Source organism: Chelonoidis abingdonii, chromosome 9 (assembly GCF_003597395.2).
Source record: "Chelonoidis abingdonii isolate Lonesome George chromosome 9, CheloAbing_2.0, whole genome shotgun sequence".
NCBI lineage: Eukaryota > Metazoa > Chordata > Testudines > Testudinidae > Chelonoidis > Chelonoidis abingdonii.
In genome coordinates this window covers 66589033-66614415 of record NC_133777.1, presented here as the reverse complement: position 1 = coordinate 66614415, position 25383 = coordinate 66589033, and the positions used below count along the sequence as shown (strand labels likewise).

Here is a 25383-nt window from a genome sequence, read left to right as displayed (position 1 = left end):
ACCCAAACTGGTCTGTTTGTTCCTTTTTAAACTTAAGTTAATTGGATAAGTAAACCAGCCCTAATGATCATCCCTGTAGGATGCCTAGAGTATGTGAGGTGATATAGAAAACAATTCTTGTCTAAATTAAAATCCACATCCTCAATCAGTACTTCATGATTAGTCTCTCTATAATGGAATCCAGAATCCAAACTTTTGGGAGGCTTGAAATCTGGACCTGAATAAATTGAATTTTACATTTATATTTAAATGAAACTCTAGTCAAATGTAGAGGTTTGACACAGAATATTTTTTTAAAAATCTCAGTAAAATAAAAATCTTTCTTGCTTTTTTAATAAACATTTTTCTAATCTCTCATTATTTGTTTGTGGCTCTCATTTGTTCGCCATCCTCTTTCTCTGTTCTGTCTCACTTTTTGTATGCAGTGGTGTTATAGCCATGTTGGTCTCAGAATTTGAGAGACAAGGTGGGTGAGGTAATATCTTTTATTGGACCAACTTCTATTGGTGAAAGAAACAAGCTGTTGAGCCACATAGAGCTCTTGAGGTCTGGGACCTTTTAAGAACAAGCCTCTGAGGCTTTTAAGAACAAGCCTCTGAAGAAGAGCTCTATGTAGCTTGAAAGCTTGTCTCCCTCACCAATAGAAGTTGGTCCAATAAAAGATATTACCTCACCCACCTTGTCTCACTTTTTGGAGTTTTTCCTCTTTCTGAATGTTCTCTCTTGTGTTGCATTCTTTAAGGTCCCATATACCTGGCAAAATGTACTTTGGGTTTTTACTCACTGTTGTTTAGTTGACACTCTGTCTTCTTACACTTTGTATTGTTTCATGGCCTTTTGCTTTACTTGGGCCCTATTCTCCTCTCATAGGTTATGAATACCTCCCACTGAAGTCAGTGTGAGTTATTCGTCTCTGTTCTCGTTGTTTGTTTCCTTGATTTCTATTTTTTTCCATTTTCTCTGCTTCTCTTTTTCTCTGTCTCCGTTTTTCTTTATTGTGCTATCCATTCTTATTCTTTCTCTCCCACATCTACTCTTTTCCTCATAGTTCTCTCTAGTTCTTCTTCTGTTTTCTCTTTCTTCCAGCTCATCCCATCTTGGCTCCTCACTTACACCATATTCCACTTGCTGCACCCTCCCAGTGTATTGATTATATGACAACGTTACAGATTTTCCAGCGCTGCTTTTTATGAAAATTATTAGTTACTTTGAAATATTGTTACTGAAATTTCACAAAGATTTTTTTAAAAGTATTTAATAGAACTTTATCTTGTAGCTGATCCCAGAAATATCCTCCTTGTCTTGGTTTACTACCATTGTGCCTTTAATGATGGTATTTACCATTACTGCTGTCAAAGATGCCACAGATGACTGTGTAAGTATTTGCAGTAAGTTACCTTTACGAAGTTTTCAGCCATCCATGTACTGTTCCATACATTGCTATGTAGCATATTATGCACATATTGTTGATTCTAGCGCCATACTGTGTGGAAGGGGCACAGGTATTCACAAAGAAGCTTTGTTTATTTGCAATCACTAGAGCAGGAGTTGTCAACCTTTCAGAAGTGGTGTGCTGAATCTTCATTTATTCACTGTAATTTAAGGTTTCACCTGCCAGTAATACATTTTAATGTTTTTAGAAGGTCTCTTTCTATAAGTCTATAATATGTAACTTAACTGTTGTTGTATGTAAAGTAAATAAGGCTTTTAAAATGTTTAAGAAGCTTCATTTAAAATTAAATTAAAATGCAGAGCCCCCTGGACTGGTGGCCAGGACCCGGGCAGTGTGAATGCCACTGAAAATCAGCTCTCGTGCCACCTTCGGTACCCGTGCCATAGGTTGCCTACCCCTGCATTAGAGCATATTTATGTCTTAAAAGGCACAGTGTCTAAAAATATGTTTTGGTAGATGTTGTGCTGTTATTGTTCAATTTAACAGATTTAGAAGTCTTCCTTTCCCACTCTGTTACTTGTTCTGTCAGAGTAAGTGTTATACGCAGTGTTATAATGGTTATAATCACAGATGATAGGCTTGATGGAGGTAAATCCTTGTCCCAGGTCTTGTATATACAGATTAAAATTAATAAACACCAAAAATAAATATTACAATGCTACTTTAAAGTAATTGTTTTCAAAGCTTTTGTTAACTTATCCCATATAATGGCCAAAGTCTTGTAACATTTATTACTGTAAAACATTTGGGGCTACACTGACTGATCCTGCTCTTATTTGTCAACTGCAAAACTCCCACTTTTCTGCAATGCGATATAACATTTGTATGAAGTAATGACAAGAAAAACCATAATGCATCTATGTAGTGACTCTCAATGATCCTAAAGCACTTATAAATGGCTTTTTTACACTCACTTAGCAAACAGTCATGAAGTCCAATCACTTTCACAGTGAAATGGAACAATGGTTTAACAGCACCTAGGAATGCTACCCAATGGTTTAGCACAGACAGTTAAGAATACATTATCCAAGAAAAATTACAGAGGGAATGTAGGTAGGTAAAATGTAATCCCCAGTTTAGAATTTGGCCAGAATATTGAGGATAATACCCTACTTGTTAGAAAAGTGCAGTGGGGGTAGTAGTAAGTCTTTAACTTTATACATTATGTATTTTTGGCAGGTTTTCATGTCTCCCTGCTGCTTTTTGTCCTGCTCTCTTCTGCCCTTTCAAGGTCCCTTATGTATTTTTTTTTTAACAAGTGTGCATTTTTTGCACCATTGGCCATTTTGGTGTATTTTAAAAATTGTATTTAATTTCTCTTTAGTGGAAGCAGTAAAAATATAGATTTCATGACTTTCCCTCACATCGGTATTACTGCCATTTGGCTAGTGACAATCAGTGGAGTAAGCTGCTTTTTCCTTCTCTCTGCCCTTTTACATTATGTAATTTTATAAAAACAAAAAAACTAACTTTTCTTGGAAAACTCTGAAAGGAGGCGGTAGAACAATTGTGATGGACCGTATTTTTTCTTTCTTTCACTAATCCTTTGTAGCCTTTGTGCAGTTATTTAGCCAACTTATATTTAGAATTTAACTGCATAAAAGTAATTTTCTCAAAAAATTCATGATAATCATGTATGAATTAACACTTCCTTTTCCTCTGTCATTCGATGATACAATAAATAAATTAATTTAGAAATGTGCTAACTGCATACAAAAGCATATTTCCTCTTAATAAAGAAAAAGGCATGAGATCTGTATTTATTCATTTATTTTGATTGCTTCTAGTAAGAATAAATTAAAATCAAAAACCTTGCTTTTCAAAATGCTGACTGCCAAGATTGCACACATGTCCAGAAATGATACTTCGGGGCTCTGGAAAGGGTGGAAGTGGGCGTGCGTGTGTGTGTGTGGGGGAACTGAACAAAAAGGGAATAAAAAAATGCATGAGTAGTAAAGGTGTAAAGTTTTACTAGTGGCATGGAGTTTTTACTTATCACATATCTCACTTTTATCTATGAAATACACTATTCATATTTAACCCCAATTTTAAAACAACCCATGTGTGTCTTTATGAAACCAAGTTAAACAAAACACTGACGCAGTTGACCTTTTATATGTAACATTTGTTATAGATCTCATGTATAGCTATCTTATATCTTTATATGGCTAAAATATTCTGATTCTACCTTGGTGCAGTTTTTTTTACCTCATGTGAAGCATTTTGCATCAGATAAAGCACAAACAGGAAAAAACAATGGAAAATCGTGTAGACGTATGATGCCAGGGACAAGGACCAGTGAAATGGATCTGTGAGGCAGAAGTCTCACTACAATAGCAGAAAAACCTCTGAGTTCTTCAGATTTTTTTAGGATATGTCTATGTGGCAGTAAAACTCCCACAGGAATGAGTCTCAGACCATGGGTCGACTGACCCGAGCTCGTAGTGCTCAGGCTGCGGGGCTATAAAATAGCAGTGTAGAATTCAGGCTCAGGTTGCAGCATGGGCAGTGGGTATCATAGGCTAGGGAAGACTGTGCCTCCCCAAACAGCCTGGCATGGCCCTGCCCATGCTCCACCCTCACGTCCCTTCCTGCAGTGCAGTTCCTTCCTGCTCTTCCAGGCTGGGGCTGGGGAGAACTGGCATGGCACTGGGACTCATGGTGGCTGGTGCTGGCTCTGCGGCTGTGCTGCCCACCTAGCACTTGGGATGCTGGAACCGTGCCCCCTGGCTTTCCAGTGCTTTGGGGCTCAGGTTGGAGGCAGGGGGCTGGGGACCATGGTGGGGGTGCTCTGGGCTCCTGCAGGGGATGGGGGACAGAATGGAAGGATGAGGGGTGGGGCCTTGTGCAGAAGGGGAAGGGCTGGGGGCTAGCCCCCCCCCACAGCCGCCCCACCAGCCGCCCATTGGCTGCAACCTAGAGTCTGAGACTCTGCCCCCTTGTGGGGTCTCAGGGTATGTCTGTACTATACTGCCATTAGGATACCCATGGCTGGCCCATGCCAGATACTCAGGCTCACGGAGCTCGAGCTATGAGGCTGTTTAATTTGCGGTGTAGATGTTCTGACGTGGGTTGCAGCCCAACTCTGGACTCTCCTCCGTCAAGCTTTGGGACCCTCCCACCTCTCAGGGTTCTAGAGCATGGACTTCAGCGTGAGCCTGGACGTCTACACTGCAATTAAACAGTCCCGCAGCCCAAGCCCCACGAACCCAAGTCAGCTAGCACGGGCCAGCTGTGCATGTCTAATTGCAGTGTAGATATACCCACAGAAACCAAAAGTCTACACTGTAATTTTATAGCCCTGTAGCCCAAGTCAGAGTCAATTGACCTGTGCCAGCCGCAGCCATGCTGCAGGTCTTTTATCATAGTATAGATGTTCCTGAGAATACAACCCTAGAAAGGTAGTTCATTCTATTTCATATTATGGGTATTTAAGGCTACTAATTCTAGCTGAGATCAAGCACTAATCTTTACTGAAAATGGAAAGTTGGATTTGCCTTGGGAAATATGAGCTAATAAGCTCTCCAAAGTAGTGTATAAATAAAAGAACATGGCAATGACTTCAGTGTAAGCAAAATAATTTTAAAAACACTGATGTTTCACTGGAGACCAGGGAAATTCTCTCAGATGAGTAAGTTTCTGAAATCTCAACAGCTGAGTGGTACAAAAGAAGCATACTCTCGAGGGAAGTGAGAAAAAAAAGTGATACATGATTTATTGGGAATAGTTCAGTTAGAACGTGATACAGGCATGATTAAGAATCCTTGTATCCCAGTGAGATGGTACAAGACAGTTTCACAGTCAGAACTTTATTTTCTTTTTTTCTGAGGCTCATATTAATCAGACTCAGATGACTGCAAGGATTACAAGCTTTGAAGTCAGGAAAAATAAAAACATTTAAAGGGAGAGGAAAATCAGGGATGAAACAACATTTTTACTGGGAGAGCACAAGCATCATAAGCTCAGTCTTGGATTTTAAATTAAAAGAATTTGGTTGATACTAAGATCTTTGAATGAAAACTGAGCAAGGCACCATGAGCCATCATAGCATCTGCAAGTTCGTGAGTAATTCTGTTATTTCCAGTTAACAGGCCCCTTCACCTTGCATGGTCCCTTTAAAATATGTATTAACTACTTAACGCTAAAAATCTGTTTCATCTTGTATTTAGTGGTGACACTCTGAGTACATTTCTCAGACCTGAAGATAAGCTCTGTGTAAGTGTGTTTCTGAGAGAGTGTGTTTCTCTCACCAACAGAAGTTGATCCAATAAAAGATATTACATTACCCACCTTGTCTCTCTGAGACGCCTGTAGGCCAGAGATCAATTAAATAGGTGTTTGAGTGACACAGCTACATGACACTACAGTCTTTTTGCAGCAAAAAATTTGTGAGGGAGATATGAAAGCTGAAAAAGTGAGAGAACAGAAAGAAGAGAACTTCTGGGGAACAGCTTGGCATGTATTTTGTTGTTAATTTCCATAGAATTAGAACATTAGCTGCAAGGATAGTCTCTCAGGATTTAAAATACAGTTGATAACTATTTAACAAAATATAGAAGACAGTACTGGTCCTGATAAGATTGTTAGACTAATTAAGTTTGACCTGCATCAAATAATCTCTGTAACCACACACAAAGCTCTCCAAATTAGCATATGGACAGTGTAACCAAAGTGTTTTCAGTCTGCAACCAGTTAGCTTTATTTCCTTATGCTCTTGTGAATACTGTGGAAAATGACAAGCGAAAGAAATAATCTATAATGGATTAAGAGAATTGCCTAATTAAAGTGGTGTTACCTGTCTCATCTTCTGTAGAAGGAGGGGAGTATATTTTACAATAGAAAAGAAAGCAAAAAATATCAGATAAGATTAAGTACAAAAATACTTTGCACTTTTATTTACATATATATAAACTTAATATTTGCAAATGACTTTGAGAACCTTGAGTAAAAGTGTATATATATTTATATCTATACTCAAGGTTCACAAAGTCATTTGCAGATATTAAGTCTCTTCAATGCCCTATGCAGTGGAGAGGTGGTATACTTATTTTACCGATGGATAAACTAAGAAGCATGGATTTCAAGTGGTTTATCCAAGATCACACAAGAGAAATGGTGACAAAGCTGCGAACAGATGATAGGCTTCCCACTCATAGACCACTACACTACATTGGCTCTCTCACATAAGCTGTTCTTAACAGTACCAAAGAAACAGCAGAACAAATCTTACAGTGATCAGAAAAATTACTGACTATAGATTTAAAATTTACGGCCAAAGCAAAACAAAATCCAGCTTGTGATCTTTAATATCTATAAAAATAAATCATGTTGAAATGAGTCAGAAGAGCTGAGGTACTGTAAACTTGAACACTAAAATGGATGAGCAACTTCATCTGTTCCACATGAATATTAAATCTTGAAACCAGGGTGAATACAAACTTTCAAAAATTATTGAGAAAAATCAGGATTGGTTTTCATTAAACAACCGAAGTATCAAATAACTATGGTGATTAGCCAGAAAAAGTGTTTGGAAAAGGGGAAAAAAAAGAAAAAGGAAATACCACCACTATCCCTCTACTAGAAAGATGAGGGATGCTGAAAGATAAATCCTCGATCAAGTTTAATTTGTAGTAATAAAAATTGTCACAAACTGCTTTTGATGAGCTCAAGTCCAGATACATATTTTGTGTGCCCTCTTTTTCATCTTAGGTTTGCTTTGTCTCTCTTCAAGAAAATGTATGTGTATACCTCTAATTTATAATGGCAGCTCTCTTCCCTCAAAGTTTCTCATAGACTTTCACACTACTACTCACCAGCACAAATTTAGACATTTCAGTTTATTCTGACAAAGCCAAGCTTCTGCCACAGCCAGGTTTCCCCATCCTTCTATTCTCTGTCAATTTGCTAGCTTAATCCTGAAGTTTTCAGTCAGTAATTCTTCATTCTCCTTTGATATATTTAACATAGATATTTATTTTTCTGGTGTCCACACTTCCAGAAATTGGAATGGGTTCAGAAAAGTGGCACAAGAATAATTTGGGTTCTGGAAAACCTTTCCCAGAGTGAGAGATTTAAGACGCTCTGTTTATTTAGCATATTAAAAAGATGATTAAGATTTATTAGTAGATATACCACACGAAGGCATTCTATGGAAGTTGATACTAGACAAATTCAGACTAAAAATATGGTGCACTTTAACAGTGAGGGTAATCAGTCATTGGAAGAAGTTACCAAGGGATGTTGTGGGCTCCTTTGCATGTCCGTTAAGAAAAAGCCACAGTGCCAAGTCTCAGAGACTGGGTCAACTGTGGAGCTAAACATAGCAGTGTAGTTGTTCAGGCTCGAGCTGGAGCCAACAAAAGTGGAGGGTCTCAGGGCCCAGGCTCCAGACCAAACCCAAATATCTACACTGATATTTTTAGCCCCAGAGCCTAAGCCCTGTGAGCCCAAGTCAATTGACCAAGACTCTGAGACTCAGGCTACATCTGCATTACAGCTGGGATCAACGCTCTGAGATCTATCCAGTGGCAGCTGATTTAGTGGGTCTAGTGAAGACCCACCAAGTCGACAGCAAATTGCTCTCCAGTTGACCTCTGTGCTCTACCCCAAATGGGAAGAGTAAGGTAAGTCGATGGGAGAGTTTCTCTTGTCGACTCCCCGCAGTATAGACCCCATGGTCTCTTGACCCAAGGTACATTGACTCCAGCTACGTTATTCATGTAGTTGGAGTTGCGTAGAGTAGGTCGACTTACCGCAGTAGTATAGACATAGCCTCAGTGCTTTAGGTTTTCTTTGCAGTGTAGACATACCCTTTGTCACTGAGAACTTTTGAAGGAGGCTGCCCACTGAGCATGAAAGGAAGTCAGCTCAGATGGGTTAGTGGGAACATACCACGATCATCACCCCTGCTCAGTGGGAACAATATGCAAATTCTAAAAATTTTAAAAGCAGTGATGTCTTTGGTATCCATGGAATTTGCTTGCTTTTTCTATACAACTCCTGTTTCTAAAGAACCACAGTTAACAACACTTTACCAAAAGAACTTTCACCTGATCTGGCAGTCACATTGCTTAGTCTTCAGTTCAAAGATTCTCTTTTAAACTCTGGTAATAAAAATGGAACTTGCTTCATACTGAGAAAAAATAGACCATATAAAACCATACAAGATAATAAATAAATAAATATATAAAATTTTTTGATTTACATAAAAAAGTTTTCTGCCAAACTAGAGGTAAAATAATTTTGGGACAATTTGTGCTATTGACGTTTAGAAGAACCGTGTTTAAATAAATGTACTATTACATTTAAAGTATGCTATCTGGTAAAAAGCCAGGGTTGCTTTGGATTTCTTTAATGTGTGACATTAACAAAACCATTGACAGCAACTAAGTTTTTTTTCTTGAATAAAAATACATGCTGTAACAAGTGGTTTCTCAAAAATAAGTCATTTTACATGTTTCATCTTCAAAGAAAGTTATAAAATGTAATGATGATTGAATATTGGGCCAAAAATGATTTTTTAATAAAATAAGTATTGAGCATATGTCTTAGAAATGGAAAGAGCCTACTGTGGCCAAAGAGCTGAAAATCAAAAATGTTGGGCTAGATTCTGCAACCCTTATTGACACTGAGTAGCACTTACTTCAGCAAATAGGCTTACTAATTGACATCAGTAAGGTTTTATATTTTTCTGTAACTGAGCTGATTGTTCCCTCAGAATCAGACTAAAATGCTTTAAGTAACACCTGCAAGCCCCAGTTCTGCAAGGTGCATTCAGTGGTGCTGGAACTAGCTGGGGATGCTGGCTTGAAGTGGTAATAACAAACACCAAATCCATGGTTTCCATCTTAGGCACCGACTGGAGCACCACGGAAAAAATGGTGGCACAACTTAGATTGGGTAGTCAGGGTGCCAGTCCACATCCCTGGATTGGTGGTTGTACCCCAGGTCATTGATGGAGGGAGTTCCCTTTGCGACCCTGTCCCCATCGCTGACCCTGGTCTCCAATGCTTTGGACCTTGGGCTGGGGAGCTCACCTGGGTGAGCTGAGCACCCAGGGACACTGGTTGTGGGATGATCTGGCCCTCCAGATCAATGTCAGGAAGCTTAGAGTGGTTCATCTGGCTGCCAGGCTTTCTTGCCCCACCTAAAGGGCAAGGTGGTGCAGGTCTTTCTGGACAATACCGCCAAGATGTATTACTTTAATAGGCAGAGTGGTACTACTCTTCGGCCCTTTGTCAGGAAGCTCTCCGCCTTTGGCATTTTTGTGTGTGGCATGCCATTTGTCTGACAGCTGCACACCTGCCTCGAACCATCAATGTCTTGGCAGATCACCACAGCAGGACCTTCTCATCTTGCCATGAGCAGTTGCTCCATCTAGAGATGGTCAAGTATTATCTTCCAGAAGTGAGGAACTCCCAAGGTGGACTTGTTTGCGTCCTGTCAGAACAGGAAATGCCAAGTGTTTTGTTCATTCCAGGGGATGGACAGTGGTTCCCTATCAGACGCTTTCCTGCTCCCATGGTCGGGAAACCTGATGTATGCCTTCTTGCCAGTGCTGGTGATCCAAAGAGTCCTCGTGAAGATCAAACGGGACAGGGTGAAGGTTATCCTGATAGCCCCCAAGTGGCTTCACCAACACTAGTTTGGCACACTGCTGGGGACCTTTCAGTAGCCACCCCACTGTGACTGCCTCTGTGGCCAGACCCACTGTCCCAGAACCTCAGCAGTCTTTTGCACCTGAACCTGGTGGCATTGCACCTGACAGTATGGCTACTGCATGGCTGAATGCAGAGGATCAGGAATGCTTGGCCTGGGTTTGATAGGTCTTGCTGGATAGCAGAAAGCCCGCCACCAGGACTGAATTAGGGACATAGTACAGTAAATTAGGGACATAATGCAGTAAATTAATGCGGATGAGGGAAATTTATCTGGATTTTTCGGATTTTTACAAGGGCTGAAAACTGGCTGAAGGACTGCAAACAGTTCACTAAGGATAACCAGCAATGTATTGAGGTGATGGAGATATTTAGGTGGATTTCCATGGGACTGAAGTTAGATTTAGTCTTACTCAACATTGCCATCAGTCAACTTGAAGTGAAATAAAAATGCATATTAATGAATTTAAATACAGTTTGATACTAAACTGGATGGAGTTGCAAACAAATCATACAAATAACCCCAAAACCATGAGAGAGGCTAGGAAAAAAAGATAGGAAAAAACAAAAAATGAAATCTAATTTGGGAAAAATTGCAAACTACAATACATAGGGAAAAAATATCCAAAATACTTATGTTCAGTGGGAAGGAGGTACCTCAAAAATATTAATTCTGAAAAGGACTTATAGAAAGAGGAGGAGTGGACATGGTATTAGCTATGAGTTTAAAATAAAATATGGGGAAAAAAGGACCAAAGCATTTTTGGGCTAGGGATCATAGTGCTAGGACATAATAGTACTTTTCTAGTGGGTCTTGTGGGTGTGCAACAGAGAGACTGCTGTCAGTGTTTGGTCACCTGTTGGAAAGATATAGATAAATTTCAGAGAGTTGAGAAAAGAGCAACAAAAATAGCTGCGGCTGAATGGATAGATTTATGAAGAGAGATTATATGAGCTAAATATGTAAAACTAGTTAAGCAACTATTAAGTGGGAATGGTACATAATAATTCATAAATATTTGTAAGGACACCAAGAATGAACAGTAATGATTTAGAATGGTATCAGGGTGGTATAATTTGGAATACTGACATGAAAATAAGAGAAGAATTTTTGTGTGGAACAAAAAGGAAAAGTTATTTATAAAAAGTTCTTCCAGTGAAGGTGTCTCTTTTAGGCTATGGGATAGTTTACTAAAGAAAGGCAGAGGAAGCCCTTTCTTTAGGCATATAAAACTGGACTGGACAAAGCAGTAGAAAACTTGTTTTTCATTGGCAATGTTATGGACTAGCAGAGCAATTTTCGATCTCTAATGTCTATGATTTAATGTATACTTATTTAGTTAGTAACAGTCAATAAATACTTTTATAGGCAATGTCTTGCTTTTTTAAAATTAAATGCATAGAATATTGCATGTGTTAATTAAGTTATTGTGGGGCAAATGAATACTTTTTTTTAAAAAATGAATTGGTAAACACTAAAGAGTTTATTGAAGTGTCATGAAAATTATGTAAAATCAATGTCTGACATTCAGGTCCCATTGAAGTCAATGGATTTCATGCACAGAGACTGCTTGCTTGCTTAAAGTTATCTGTATGCTTAATTTCCTTGTTTAATCAGGTCCTTATGTTTACTTTTGATAACAAAAAACTAACTAGTATTTTTATGTCCTTAATATTGCAGTTTCGTCATAAGAGTGATAACCAGGTGAACAATCGACAGGCTGAAGTACTCATTGATGGCAGGTAAGAAACAGATTTTAAAGATGGTGAATTTATTTTTGACTTTTAGATCATCTCACCAATATTCAATCACAGTTCTTTTGCATTTGCAAACTGTGGGGCTATGCAACTGAACCATCAAAATGTTTTTCTCCTGTAAGATAAAGAGATTTCACAGAGGAATTTCTTGTTTTGATTCAGTTTTAAGATTCACTCTTTCTCATAATCCATATTCCTGATGATTTTAATTAGATTTGGTTGTGTAAAATGATAGGAGAATTTGGGACTGTAGAAATTCTTTAACTCTTATTTTTTTAGTTTCATTGTAATTTTGCTCATTGTGCTTGTGTTGTCTCAAACTCCTTTTAAAATTTCCTTTTAAAGATTCATATGAACAGTCTAGAACATTGACTTTAATTCTAATAAACACAAAAAGCGACATTAGAAGAACATTATTAAGGTTCAAAGGTTAAGTACTCAAAATTTAGGAAATACTAGAATTAAGGTTGCCTGTGCATGCTTGTGATATTTGTTTATATTCAACCTTGGTAATTTGACCTAGTTTCCACTTTTCCATAGGTTCCCCCCGCCCCATTTTTAGATAATTGAAGATCTCCTGGTTAACCCGGGTGGTCTCTTGCCATACTTCCTATCTTTCCTATGCAGTGGGAATTGTTTGCTCTTGTGCCCTTAATAATGTCTCTTTGAAAACTGCCAACGGTCTTCTATTGTTTTTCTCCTTAGATGTGCCTCCCATGGGATCTTACCTACCAACTCCCTGAGTTTGCTAAAGTCTGCCTTCTTGAAATCCATTGTCTTTATTTTGCTGTTCTCCCTTCTACCGTTCCTTGAATCATGAACTCTATCATTTCACGATCACTTTCATGCAAGCTGCCTTCCACTTTCAAATTCTCAGCCAGTTCCTCCCTATTTGTCAAAATCAAATCTAGAACAGCCTCTCTGCTGGTAGTTGTCTCCACCTTCTGAAATAAAAAATTCTCCAATACATTCCAAGTATTTATTGGATAATCTGTGCCCTGCTGTGTTATTTTCCCAACAAATGTCTGGGTAGCTGAAGTCCCCCATCACCACCAAGTCCTGTGCTTTGGATGATTTTGTTAGCTGTTAAAAAAAAGGCTCATCTTCCTCTTCTTCCTGGTTAGAAGGTCTGTAGTAGACCCCTACCATGACATCACCCTTGTTTTTTACCCCTTTTATCCTTACCCAGAGACTTTCAACAAGTCTGTCTCCTATTTCCATCTCAGTCCTCTATTCAGCTCGCATAATGGATGCTTTCCTTTAAATCCTTTTCCAGTTCATTTGAACTGATAATCATATCTCTTCCATATCATGTGGCTTCACAGGACATCCACCACAAGTTTTACATAGTGTGTTGCAACATTAGGTAATGATGTCCATACTCCCAGACTTGCCGTGGAGAAGGCAAAAAACTCCACCCCATCTTGTCCAATCTGGTTGTGAGGGAAAAACTCCTTCCCAGCCCCACATAGAAATGGGCAAAATTCTCTTTAGTTTTCTCCATTAATTTGCCTGATACAGCATTAGATCTTGGATCATTGTTTTAATCCATTTTGCTAAATAAAATACTTAAGACATAGTTTTCATGATTTCTCATTGCAGAAGAAAGAGGTTTTTTTTAAGAGTTCCATCTGTTTTCAGTTCCTCTGAACTGAAAGGAAAAATGAATTGTAGACCATTTTGAATTTTTATTTACATTTTCCTTTTATTACTCGAGAAATGATGAATGAGGTGTTTGGTTTTGAGGTTTAATCTCTCTCTCACACACACAGGAAGAGGTGGGGGTCAGGAAAACATTAGGGACAGCGTTCTAATCCTCACATGGCCATTTCCTCGAACAGGAAAACCTCAGTACATAGCTTATAAACACTTTCAGATAGGGATCATCTTTTTATTCAGTGTGTGTACAGCACCTAGCACAGTGAGGTCTTGATCCATGACTGGAGCTCCTGGGTGCCAGTGGGACAATACAAATGATTAATAACCATGTTATGAGCAGGCTGAAACCTTGTTACAGGTCAAATTAAAACCTCGCTGAGACTGACAAGTGTGAACATCTCCTTCAGTTATCATAACTATAAGGATAAGTCCATCACAAATTCCTGTATAAGCAAAAGAGGTTGTGAACCAACCCAGGAGATTTTGGAGCAAGGGGGTGGAGGCATTTTGTGGCATAGTGTTTTGGGGGGGTGACGGAAGGTCGAACACACAGAAACTGAGAACAGACAGAACAGGGAGAGGCAAGCTTTTGGATCTGTTGTCTAAAGAGGCTTGTTGCTGTAAATTCCCTTTGTTCTGGGTTCCTCGTGCATTCAGAAAAGCTGGATTTAAGCACATGTACATTCTTTGTAAATAAACAAGATTACAGCAAAGAAAGTAACAGACTCCATCAATTTCTGCATCCAACAGGAATAGTCCTAAGGCTGCTTGGGTCAAAAAGGGGCAACAAAAATAACTATGAAGCAATCAGTCATTATAATGCTGTGTCACTCTCCTGCCAGATATCTTTACCACTTCCTCTTTTTCCACATAGAATTCAAATGCCTTCTCATTCTTAAAGTTCTGCCCATAACCTGTTGCCTCCCACTGCACCTTGCACATTCTTCTCTCTGTGTCACTCCCTTTATCTGTTCATCCTATTCTCATCGACAAAGGTGAGTAACCGTCTTTTCTTCTTCGAGTGCTTGCTCATATCGATTCCAATTAGGTGACTCCCAAGTCTTACCTAGGTGGTGGGATCGGAGTAAGATGTTGCGGAGTGAAGGACCGCTGAACCAAATGCAGCATCACCCCTGGACTGCTGCACTATTGCATAGTGGGAAGTGAAGTTGTGTACTGATGACCAAGTTACTGCCCTACAAATCTCCGGTATGGGCACATGAGCCAGGAAGGCAGAGGACAAAGCTTGAGCCCTAGTAGAGTGGGCAGTAAGGTGCGTAGTTGGGACACCAGCCAAACCATAGCACGCACGGATGCTTGATGTAATCCAGGACAAGATGTGCTGTGTGGAGACCAGGAGGCCCTTCATCCGGTCTGCCACCGCTACGAACAGCGGGGTCGTCCTCCTAAAGGGTTTCGTTTGTTTGATGTAAAAAGCGAGGGCCCTGCAAACATCTAGGGAATGCAGCTGTTGCTCTCGTTAAGAAGCATGTGGCTTCGGGTAGAAGACTGGAAGGAAGATGTCTTGATTGACATGGAAGGCAGACGCCACATTAGGAAGGTAGGATGTGGTCGCAGCTGTACCTTGTCCTTATGAAACACCATATACGGTGGGTCCGACGTGAGGGCTCGAAGTTCTGACACGCGTCTCACCGAGGTGATAGCGATGAGGAAAGCTGTTTTCCAGGAAAGGTACAGAAGCGAGCAAATGGCCATTGGCTGGAACAGGGCACCCATGAGCCTGGCGAGGACCAGGTTGAGGTCCCACGTAGGGGCTGGATGCTGAATTTGTGGGTACAGACGTTCCAGTCCCTTGAGGAACCATGGGATTGGAGAAAACCAAGTGCCCGTTTTCACCCGGGTGGAAGGCCAAAATTGCTGCTAGGTATACTCTGATGGATGAAACTGCTAGGCCTTGCTGTTTCAAGGGCAAGAGATAATCTAAGATGGTAGGTACTGGCACCTTCAGAGGGGCAGTACTACTCAGGGCACAGCAACAGGAGAAACGCTTCCACTTGGCCAGATATATGGACCTAGTAGAGGACTTTCTGCTACCAAAGAATATGTACTGCACCGAGCGGGAGCAACGCAGCTCAGATTGAGTTAGCCATGTAGCATCCATGCTGTGAGATGGAGGCATTGCAGGTCTGGATGTCACAGTCGACCGTGCTCCTGAGTGATCAGGTCCAGCCAACAACTGGAGTGGAATTGGTGTGGTCACTGACAGATCGAGGAGAGTGGTGTACCAATGTTGCCTGGACCACGCCAGGGAGATCAAGATTAAGTGGGCCTTCACTCTTCGCAATTTGAGAAGGACCTTGTGGACCAAATGGGAAAGGAGGAAAGCCATAGGCATCGGATAGGGAGCCCGGGGAGTGCCCCTGGAGAGAGCAGAACACCTGGCACTTCGGATTTTCACAAAAGGCAAAAAGGTCTATGTGGGGAAACCCCCACTTCCAGAAAAGAGAATGAATAACGTCCAGGCAAATCGACCACTTGTGAGCCAGGAAGGACCTGCTGAGGTGATCTGCCAAGGTGTTTTGGACTCCCAGGAGAAATGAAACCACGAGGTCGATTGAGTGGGCTAAGCAGAATTCCTGACAGAGGGGGGACAATCGCGCTCCCCCTTGCTTGTTGATGTAAAATATGGCCGTTGTGTTGTCTTTGAAGACTGCGACACAATGGCCCTAAAGGTGTTCACGGAACACCGAACACAACAGGCGTACTACTCTTAGTTCCCATATGTTGATGTGCAGGGTTATCTCTTGTGTGGACCAAAGGCCCTGTGTGCAAATGTCTGCAAGGTGAGCGCCCCAGCCCAGAGATGATGTATCTGTGGTAGGACTAGGGAGGGCTGTGGGACATGGAATCGCATCCCACCGCATACGAAGTTGGGGTTCAGCCACCAACCCAGGGAGGTTAAGACTTCCGTACTGTGAGCATGTCTAGATTGTCTCGACCTGGACGGTAGACTGATGAGAGCCAGACCTGAAGTGGACGGAGGTGTAGTCTGGCATGTCTGGTCATGAAGGTGCAGGACAGCATGTGTCCCAGTAGACTGAGGCACGTGCGTGCTGTTGAAGTCGGGAAGCTTCAGAGGCCATGAATAATGCTTGCCATGGACTGGAAGTGGGCATGCGGTAGGCATCCCTGGGTGAGATTTGAATCCAGGACTGCTCTGATGAAGTCTGTTCTCTGGGTTGGCTGCAAAGTGGACTTTTTGACATTGAGCAGCAGGCCCAGATGTTTGAACAAGTTCATGGTGAATCAAACATGGGATTGTACCTGGAGCTTGGATTGACCCCAAATGAGCCAGTCATCGAGATACAGAAACACTTGGATCCGATGTCGATGGAGTGAGGCAGCTACGACAGCTATACACTTTGTAAATACTCTTAGTGCCATGGATAGGCTGAAGGGGAGGACAGTAAACTGGAAGTGTCATTGACTGACCACAAAGTGAAGGAGGTGCCTGTGTGGCGGGTAGATTGCTATGTGAAAGTATGCGTCCCTCACATCGAGGGCAGCGTACCAGTCTCCAGGATCCAGGGAAGGGATAATGGTCCCCAGGGAAACCATGCGGAACTTCAACTTTAACATCAATTTGTTGAGTCCATGCAGGTCCAGAATGGGCTGTAGCCCCCAATTTGCCTTTGGGATTAGGAAGTAGTGCGAGTAAAACCCACTGCCCCTCAGATCCTTTGGAACCTCCACTATAGCTCCGATAGCCAGGAGCGTCTGCACCTCCTGTAGAAGGAGTTGCTCATGAGAGGGGTCCCTGAAGAGGGATGGAGAGAGAGGGTGGGAAGGGGGGACAAAACAAATTGAAGTTGGTATCCACTTTCCATTGTGTATTGGACCCAGCGGTCTGACATTATGTGGGACTACGCAGGGAGAAAATAGTAGAGGTGGTTGCTGAAAGGTGGGGAAGGATCTTGTAAGGAGACTGGTGCTCTGCCCTCAGGTGCACCTTCAAAAGTGTTGTTTGGGCCCTGCTGATGGTTTAGGGGGGCCCTGGTTCTGGTCTGTCTGAGGATCAGATTGCCGCCTCCTACCACCGCGGCCACATCTTCTAGAAAAGTCCTGTCTCAGCTGGGGGTTAGGGTAGGTGTGCTGCGATTGGGGTCAGAAGGCCTATGTTGCGTCACCAGGGTATGCATGCCCAATGAGCGCATGATGGCCCAGTTATCCTTCAGACTTTGGAGTCAGTTTTGTCTGAAAATAACCCCTGACCATCAAAGGGCAGGTCCTGAATTGTTTGTTGCAGCTCCGGTGGAAGACCGGACACCTGCAGCTACGAGATACGGCACATAGCTATGCCCGAGGCTAGAGTCCTAGTTGCAGAGTCTGCCGCAACTATTGAAGCCTGCAATGATGTTCTGGCTACTTTCTTGCCCTCTTCTAGCAAGGCCTCAAACTCCTCCCTGGATTCTTGAGGAACCAGCTCCTTGAACTTCCCCATCGAGTTCCAGGTATTATAACGGCTCAAGAGGGCCTGCTGGTTAGCCACCCTAAGTTATAGGCTGTCAGTCAAATAGATCTTCTATCCGAATAAAGCCAGATGTCTAGTGTCCTTGGATTTAGGAGCAGGAGCTTGTTGACCATGTCTTTCCCTCTCATTAACGAACTGTACAATGAGGGAGCATGGTTGGGGGTGAATGTACCAGTATTCATAGTCTTTGGAGGGGACCAAGTACTTCCTCTCCACCCCGTTGGCAGTGGGAGGAATAGACGTCAGAGACTGCCAGATTGTATTGGCATTAGCCTGGATGGTCCTAATAAAGGGCAAGGCTATATGTGTGGGAGCATCGGCAGATAAAAAGTCCACCACCGGATCCTTGACCTCCACCACCTCCTCCACCTGGAGGTTCAAGTTTTGTGCCACCCTATGAAGCAAGTCTTGGTGTGCATTGAGGTCTATAGGTGGTGGGACAGAGGACGTGCCCGCCACTGCCTTGTCAGGGGAGGACGAGGATAATACGCCCGGGACTAAAGGGTCCTGGGGCAAGTCCTGATGGTGTGGGGGGTCCGGCTGTCCTAGATCCTCCATGCTATGGGCATGAGCCTGAGCTGAGTGTAGGCCTGTCACCTCCGGGCCCCCTGGCGGGGGGGCAACTGACAGTGGCCTCCAGGACCCGAGGTTCCGAGTGGGCAGAACAAGAAGATCCCAATGGGAAGCCTTGGGCCTGAGGGTATGCCCAAGAGATCCAAAAGGACCATTGTGGGGGGTCCCTGAGCAGGATCCTGCCCTTTGTTGTGTCATTGGCTAGTGCTGTCCGTGTCTTAGTCATGGACACTGTAGCCACTTTCCGCTTGGGACAACCTCAAGTTGGGGCGGGAAGGCCAAGGTGGAGCCGATCGCTTATGCTGGATTGCACTGTCATGCATTGTTGGCCCACGCCGCAGGGATGGAGATCAGCTCCGTGGTCTCAAGCGGTACCATGATCTGGACTGGGACTGACAGTCGCATCGGTAGCCGGAGGTAGATCTGGACTTGGATGAAGATCTATGGCGGAGCAGCACTGGGAATGACTCTGAGGAGACCGGTGCTGGGTTTGGTGCTAGGAGCTGGACCGGTACCGACTGTATCGGGAAGGAGATCTTCTTGCGACAGAGCAGCACTGTGAGTACGACTGGCACTGAGATGGTGATCGGTGCCAGGACTGCGGGCAGTGCCATGGAGGAGACCAGCGCCTGAGTCGTGACCATGACCTGCAGTGGGACCGAGATTGGTGCCGACCCTTCTCGCTCTGCGATGGAGGGCACATAATGGAGGGCTTCCCTATCGATGGAACAGCCCGCACCAAGGGGGGCACAGGCAGTGCAGGCAACTGCACAGGAGCAGCAGGTTGCTTGTGCTGCTTCCTGGCTCCCGGAGACAGCGAGCGGTGCCACGTTGGTAATGGTGCCAAAGACGTCTGGTGCCAGGAGTCTTTGCCAGTGCTGGGTCGATCCAGTGGGGGAGGCGTGCTTCGGACCGATGGCGCCAGGTCTCGACGCAGGGTGGAGGGAGTCGGCTAAGTGCCGCTTCCATGAGAAGCTGCTTCAAACGAAAGTCCCGCTCCTTTTTTGTCCGAGGCTTGAATGCCTTACAAATGCGGCACTTATCTGATTGATGGCATTCCCCCAGGCACTTCAGACAGGAGTCATGGGGGTCTCCCGTAGGCATTGGCTTGAGGCAGGCTGAGCAGGGTTTGAAGCCCGGGGACCTAGGCATGGGCCCGGTACTGGGAAGGAGGGAAGGGGAGAAGCCCCTTACCTCCAATTACTATATATTCTAACTACAGAACTACTATTAACTACAACTAGAAACTACTAACAACTACAGTATAATAACTATCTACAGGTATAAATGGACAAAGAGCTAGGGAAGTGGAGATCAGCTATGCCACACTCCACAGTTCCAACGACCGTCCCGGGTGGTAAGAAGGAACTGAGGGGGCGTTGGGTCGGCAGGGGCATACATCCAGCACCATAAGGGCGCCACTCCAGGGGGTGCCTTAGTCGCATACCTAATTGGAATGGATATGAGCCACACACCTTGAAGAACAACAGTTATAAAGGTGAGTAACCGTCTTATGTCTGGGTTCCATTTGAGAGCTTCCAATTTTTAAAAAAATGAAATATTCTTTAAGTTAACAAATATTTTTCTTTTAAAACTGTTATAACAAGGAAAGGAAAGAATCAAAGAGAAATTGGAAGTTTTCTTTTGGCTTCTAGAATTCCTTACAGATTTCTCTAGCTTGACTGCTTCCTAAATCCAGTCATTGGGATGTGCATTCAGCCACCCTTCTGGAGTATTTCAGTGTCAGTATTTCATCAAATAAGAGGTTTCTATTATGTAAAGACATGAGTTTTGCCACTTTGTGCATAAAACTCCACCAATTTGAACTGGAGTTCTGCTTTCAAATCCTAAGAGAAGTTGGCCCTTTATCACTGAATGGCTATCTTCTCTGAGCCCTGGTCTACACTGGTGGAGGGAGGAGGGGATCAATCTAAGTGACACAACTCCAGCTACATGATTAACGTAGCTGAAGTTGATGTACTTAGATTGTCTTACCGTGGTGTCTTCACTGTGGTGACTTGACTGCTGCCACTCCCCCATCGACTCTGCCCGAGCCTCTCGCAGCGCTGGAGTACAGGAGTTGACAGGAGAGGGCTCGGGGGTCGATTTATCGCATCTAGACTAGACGTGATAAATTGATCCCCACTGGATCAATTGCTGCCCGCCGATCCAGCGGGTAGTGTAGACGTACCCTGAGAGAAGAAGAGGACTATGGTTGGGAAGCGTAAGCTGTCAGAAGCTAGCCTTTTCAGTTGGCTGAATACTCAAGTCCTAATATCTTTCCTTGAGTCACAGGCCAAGTTTTGTCATATACAGAAATGCCTCTTTTTGCCATTTCTAAACTGGATTATTGCAGTCTGCTCTAATTAGGGACTTCTCGGAAACTAACACTGGTGCAGAATGCAGTGATGATATCAGCTCTAGGGATATTTCACCCATCTCTTTTCAACTGTCCAGGCTTCTTAATGACTTTCAAGTGCAAGTAAATGTTAAGGTGTACTTTAAAAATCCAGTAAATAAAAACATGTTTAGGAAGTCTTTTCTTTTGCTGAGGTATACATTTTTAAATAAAAAAGGTCTCTTTAGACTAAACGTCTAAGGACCAAGATCCTATTAATTCAGTGTTTGGCTTGTGGAAAAAACAGCTGACTATCATTTTACCTTTCTGGCCAAGACGCATAATAATTTTTGTGTGGTTAAAAAGACCCATTCTAAACAATATAGTGAAGACATTTAATAGGTTTCTGTTTAGAAACAAACAAAAACCGCCAAATATTTTGCCTTTCAGTTTCTTGTAGCTGAAACCATGGTTTTTAAATTAAACAACAGATCTTTACAGAATTATAGGAGCCGAGCATGTGCACTGCAATGCAGAATTTGGCCCTTACAATGTGCACTATTTCTAGAACAGGATGAAATTTGGCCTCTAAATTACTTGATAGTGTCTGCTTAACTGTGGACACAGTTTGACAGCATTTTTGTGGACAAGTGCACAGCATTTTTCAGCTTCTCTTCTCCTTTGTGACCTCTTCCCCCTAGCCCTCCTCCACTCGAGTGCCATATGTGCTATGCATAATATTCATCAATGTTTGCAGTGAGTGTAGTGTAGGGTGAGAACTCGCCAGTCTTGGTACCTTCAGACTGCTGTATAGGAAGTTTATACTTGTCTCTAACATAAAAGATTTTGTGAATAGATAGCTGCTGCCACAAAAGATTCCTATGCAAATTTCCTCTTAAAAATGTCCTTGCATCACATGCCATAGTAAATTTCATGCTGCTTTCATTACTAACGCATGTAAGTCACACAAAGAGCAATAATGAAAAGCAGTCCTGTCATTTCTGAATTTTTGATGTTGTCTTAATTGCAATTATATTCTATGTATATACAAGTAAAATTTAAGTAAGTAGGATCCTTACTGGGCATTACGGACAATCTCTATTCTTGCTCTTTTCATCTCTTCTTTTGAAAAGTGTTCTACGAACAGCTCTCCCAGGAGATTTGACAAACTGGCAGCACTGTCACTTTTTCATTAACAACAGATTGCATTATTAAATAGTTTGGAAATCTAAGAACACCAAGTAACTGGACCCATTTGCCCTTATATAGTAAATTATGAGGATAGTTTTCCATCTGCAACAGCAGTTCCCTTGCCCAAGTGGTCCTGCTCATGTAGAGAGGTGTTTTTGCATATATGTAGGATCTTTAGAGATAATTTGCTCTCTCTTCTGGCATTTGTTTTTAGAAGTGAAGCAAAAATTTTCTTTCTTTGGGGTGAAAGTTTCTCACTATCAAATTGTTATTTCATAAAGGGAACAGGCTCTCCGTAGGAGAAATGTATATTATCATATTTATATCAGAACATCACAGTGTTCTGAATTAAGGTTTATCAATATATACCAGGGGTGGCCAACCTGAGCCTGAGAAGGAGCCAGAATTTACCAGTATGCATTGCCAAAGAGCCACATTAACATGTCAGCAGACCCCCAACAGCTCCCCCAGCCTGCCCCCATTGTTTCCCACCACTAGCAGCACTGCTGATCAGCACATAACCCTCCATTGCTGCGCCTCCCGGCCACCACAATCGGCTGTTTTGTGGTGTTCAGGAGGCTCAGGGGTGGGGAGAGGAGGAGGAGCAAGGGTGTGGCAGACTCAGGGGAAGGAGTGAGGGCCTTGGGGGAAGGAGTGGAGTGGGGCCAGGGCCTGGGGCAGAGCCAAGGTTTGAGCAGTGAGCACCTCCTGGCACGTTGGAAAGTTGGTGCTTGTAGCTCCAGCCCTGGAGTTAGCACCTATGCAAGGAGCTGCATATTAACCTCTGAAGAGCCACATGTGGCTTCGGAGCCACAGGTTGGCCACCCCGATATATACTGTAGATTATTATGCTGAAAGAGTTCACTTCTCTGAAGCACTGATAGGATGCTCCATGAAGTCAATGGGAGCTGTGTTTTCTTTGTTGCAAAGTGAAGTTTTCAACTATTTCTGTCTCTTGCATTACAGTTTTGTTTTTTGCACTGGACACCAAATACAGAAGGAAGCTATGCCCAAGCCCGAGCCCAAATAATGCTTCTTTTGACCAAATGACTGGGCAACATGTGGCATCAGCAAGAACTACTTGTGAAGTCTTTTTTAAAATAGAACATTAATCCTTCAGATAGCAAAGTGTCATGGATAGCACTGCAGGTTTTGTCACAGTGATAAAAATGTCACAGAGTGATTTTTCATTTTGTCCATGACTCTTTGTGTCAGGGATTTTTCTTAGTGCTCATGATTTTATAGGCCATGAACCTTGAGGGGCCACCTGGTCCATGGCCCTACCACTTTTGCTGCCACAGCCCAGCTTGAGGCAGGTGATCTGGTGGCACCAGGGCCATAGGATGGCAGGGTATCACAGGGAGAGGACCCTGCTTGCATGCTATGGTGAGAGCCAACAGGCCAGAGCAAGGAGCTAGGTCAGGTCTGCGACACAGGAGCTGCTGCTGCAGAGTGAGTGTTGGGCAGGCTTCTTGTACAACTCTCCTGCCCCCAAGCCTTCCACCACCCAAGGGCAAGACCCGTCCCCACCATGTGGATCTCTCCTTTAAATGGCGCTCCCGTGACTTCTCCCTAAACCCTAAAACCTGTGACTTTTACTAAATTTACCATGACTGATGTTGACTTTTTGATTAAAAAATGCTGTGACAAATCTGCAGCCCTAGCCTTGAACAATATCAGCTGCAGTTTGCACTTGTCTCAATGTGCTGTGGTAGGATTATTATGTCTGTTGTACCGAGTTTTCTTCCTCCTTGTTTCTTTTCCTTGAGATTCCACTCTCAGTGAGCAGCCCATTTGCTTCCATTTCTCTCACTAACTTCTCTCCCCATCCTCACATGACTAATGGTGAATTCAACTCACAGGATTGTGGGTGCATTGGATTCTGTTCAATGTTCTGGGCTGAGTGAACCATATGAAACTGTCTGCTTAGTGAGGGCAGACATTAAATTGATAAGTGTTTGAGAAGTGGTGAGATGTATCTGGAGAACAGTTAAACTGCAAAATGGAGGGCTGGGATTTTTGTGAATTCTCTTTCCCTGATGTTTGCAGTGTTATATAAATTTGCATTCAAACTAAAAATATGTTTTTGATCATTTTAGCCACTCTAAGCATTTTTTTTGTTGTATTTCGCTTTGCATATAGATACTTCAAAACAGTCTGTAAGCTTCAGTTTAACTTTGAGCACAAGTCCCTTTTATTTATAAGCAAATGCCAGTGAAACATACTTTCACAATTACTTTATATAAGCAATGATATATTAGCCCAAAGAAACTCTGACACTCCTACAGACTTTCTTTAGTGATTGGGTAAAGCACCTATCATTTGACTATAGGTCCATTTATAATACTTAAATAGAAACAAAGAAAAAACATAATACAATCCACACAACATAGCAAACCACCCAGCCAAAGCCATCCAGGCAGAAGAATAATTGCCCCAAATAATCAAGTAGTAGTAACCACATACAGGCTTCAAACTGTCATCTTACAAAAAGACTACAGATAAAAGGTGAACATTGCAAAGTGCCCTTAGGTTAACTAATTCAGTCTTTGGCAGACCAGAGGCTGGGGAGAGGGTGAAGAGAGAGACCAAGTTTTAGAGTTGTGGAGAACTCAGACATCAAAAATGGTATGTCTATTTAAAAACTCCAAAATTACAATTGCATTACAGCTGATGATACATTTGCTAGTATTTAAATGCCCAGTTTATATTTTTAAAGTCTCAACACAATTCAAACTATTCCATTTGTATCCTTCCTGCTGTTGGGATCTAATAGTCATCATTTATCAAGAAGCTAAATAGTAGTGATAGGTCTGAAAATACTCCAGTAATACTCTGTTGTAGCTGTTTATCTTGTCAATGTACTAGGAAAGATTTTGTTCTTGAGTTATTTCACCTGAAGACACAGATATTCAATTCAAATGATGTCCTCTTTTCTGCACCTGAAACTAATTACAAAAAAAGCACCTGTCATTCTGGGATGTATTAGCAGGAGTGTTGTGAGCAAGACACAAGAAGTAATTCTTCCACTGTACTTGGCACTGATTAGTCCTCAGCTCAAATACTGTGTCCAGTTCAGGGCACCACATTTCAGAAAGATGTGGACAAATTGGAAAAAGTCCAGAGAAGAGCAACAAAAATGACTGAAGGTCTGGAAAACATGACCTCTGAGGGAAGATTAGTCTGGAGACAAAAAGACTGAGAGGGGACATAACAGTTTTCAAGACCATAAAAGGTGGTTATAAGAAGGAGGGAGAAAAAA

The 25383-nt window shown here is 42.5% G+C and overlaps 1 protein-coding gene across 1 annotated transcript in view; it reads left to right on the top strand.

Annotated features, from left to right (window-relative positions):
* ATP8B4 (ATPase phospholipid transporting 8B4 (putative)) overlaps nt 1–25383 on the top strand; it is a 157225-nt gene that overhangs the window by 34377 nt on the left and 97465 nt on the right. Inside the window, exons 4-5 of the mRNA XM_075069659.1 lie at nt 1277–1375; nt 11792–11853. Of these exons, the coding sequence (XP_074925760.1) occupies nt 1277–1375; nt 11792–11853 (161 nt within the window). The remainder of the gene's footprint in view (nt 1–1276; nt 1376–11791; nt 11854–25383) is intronic.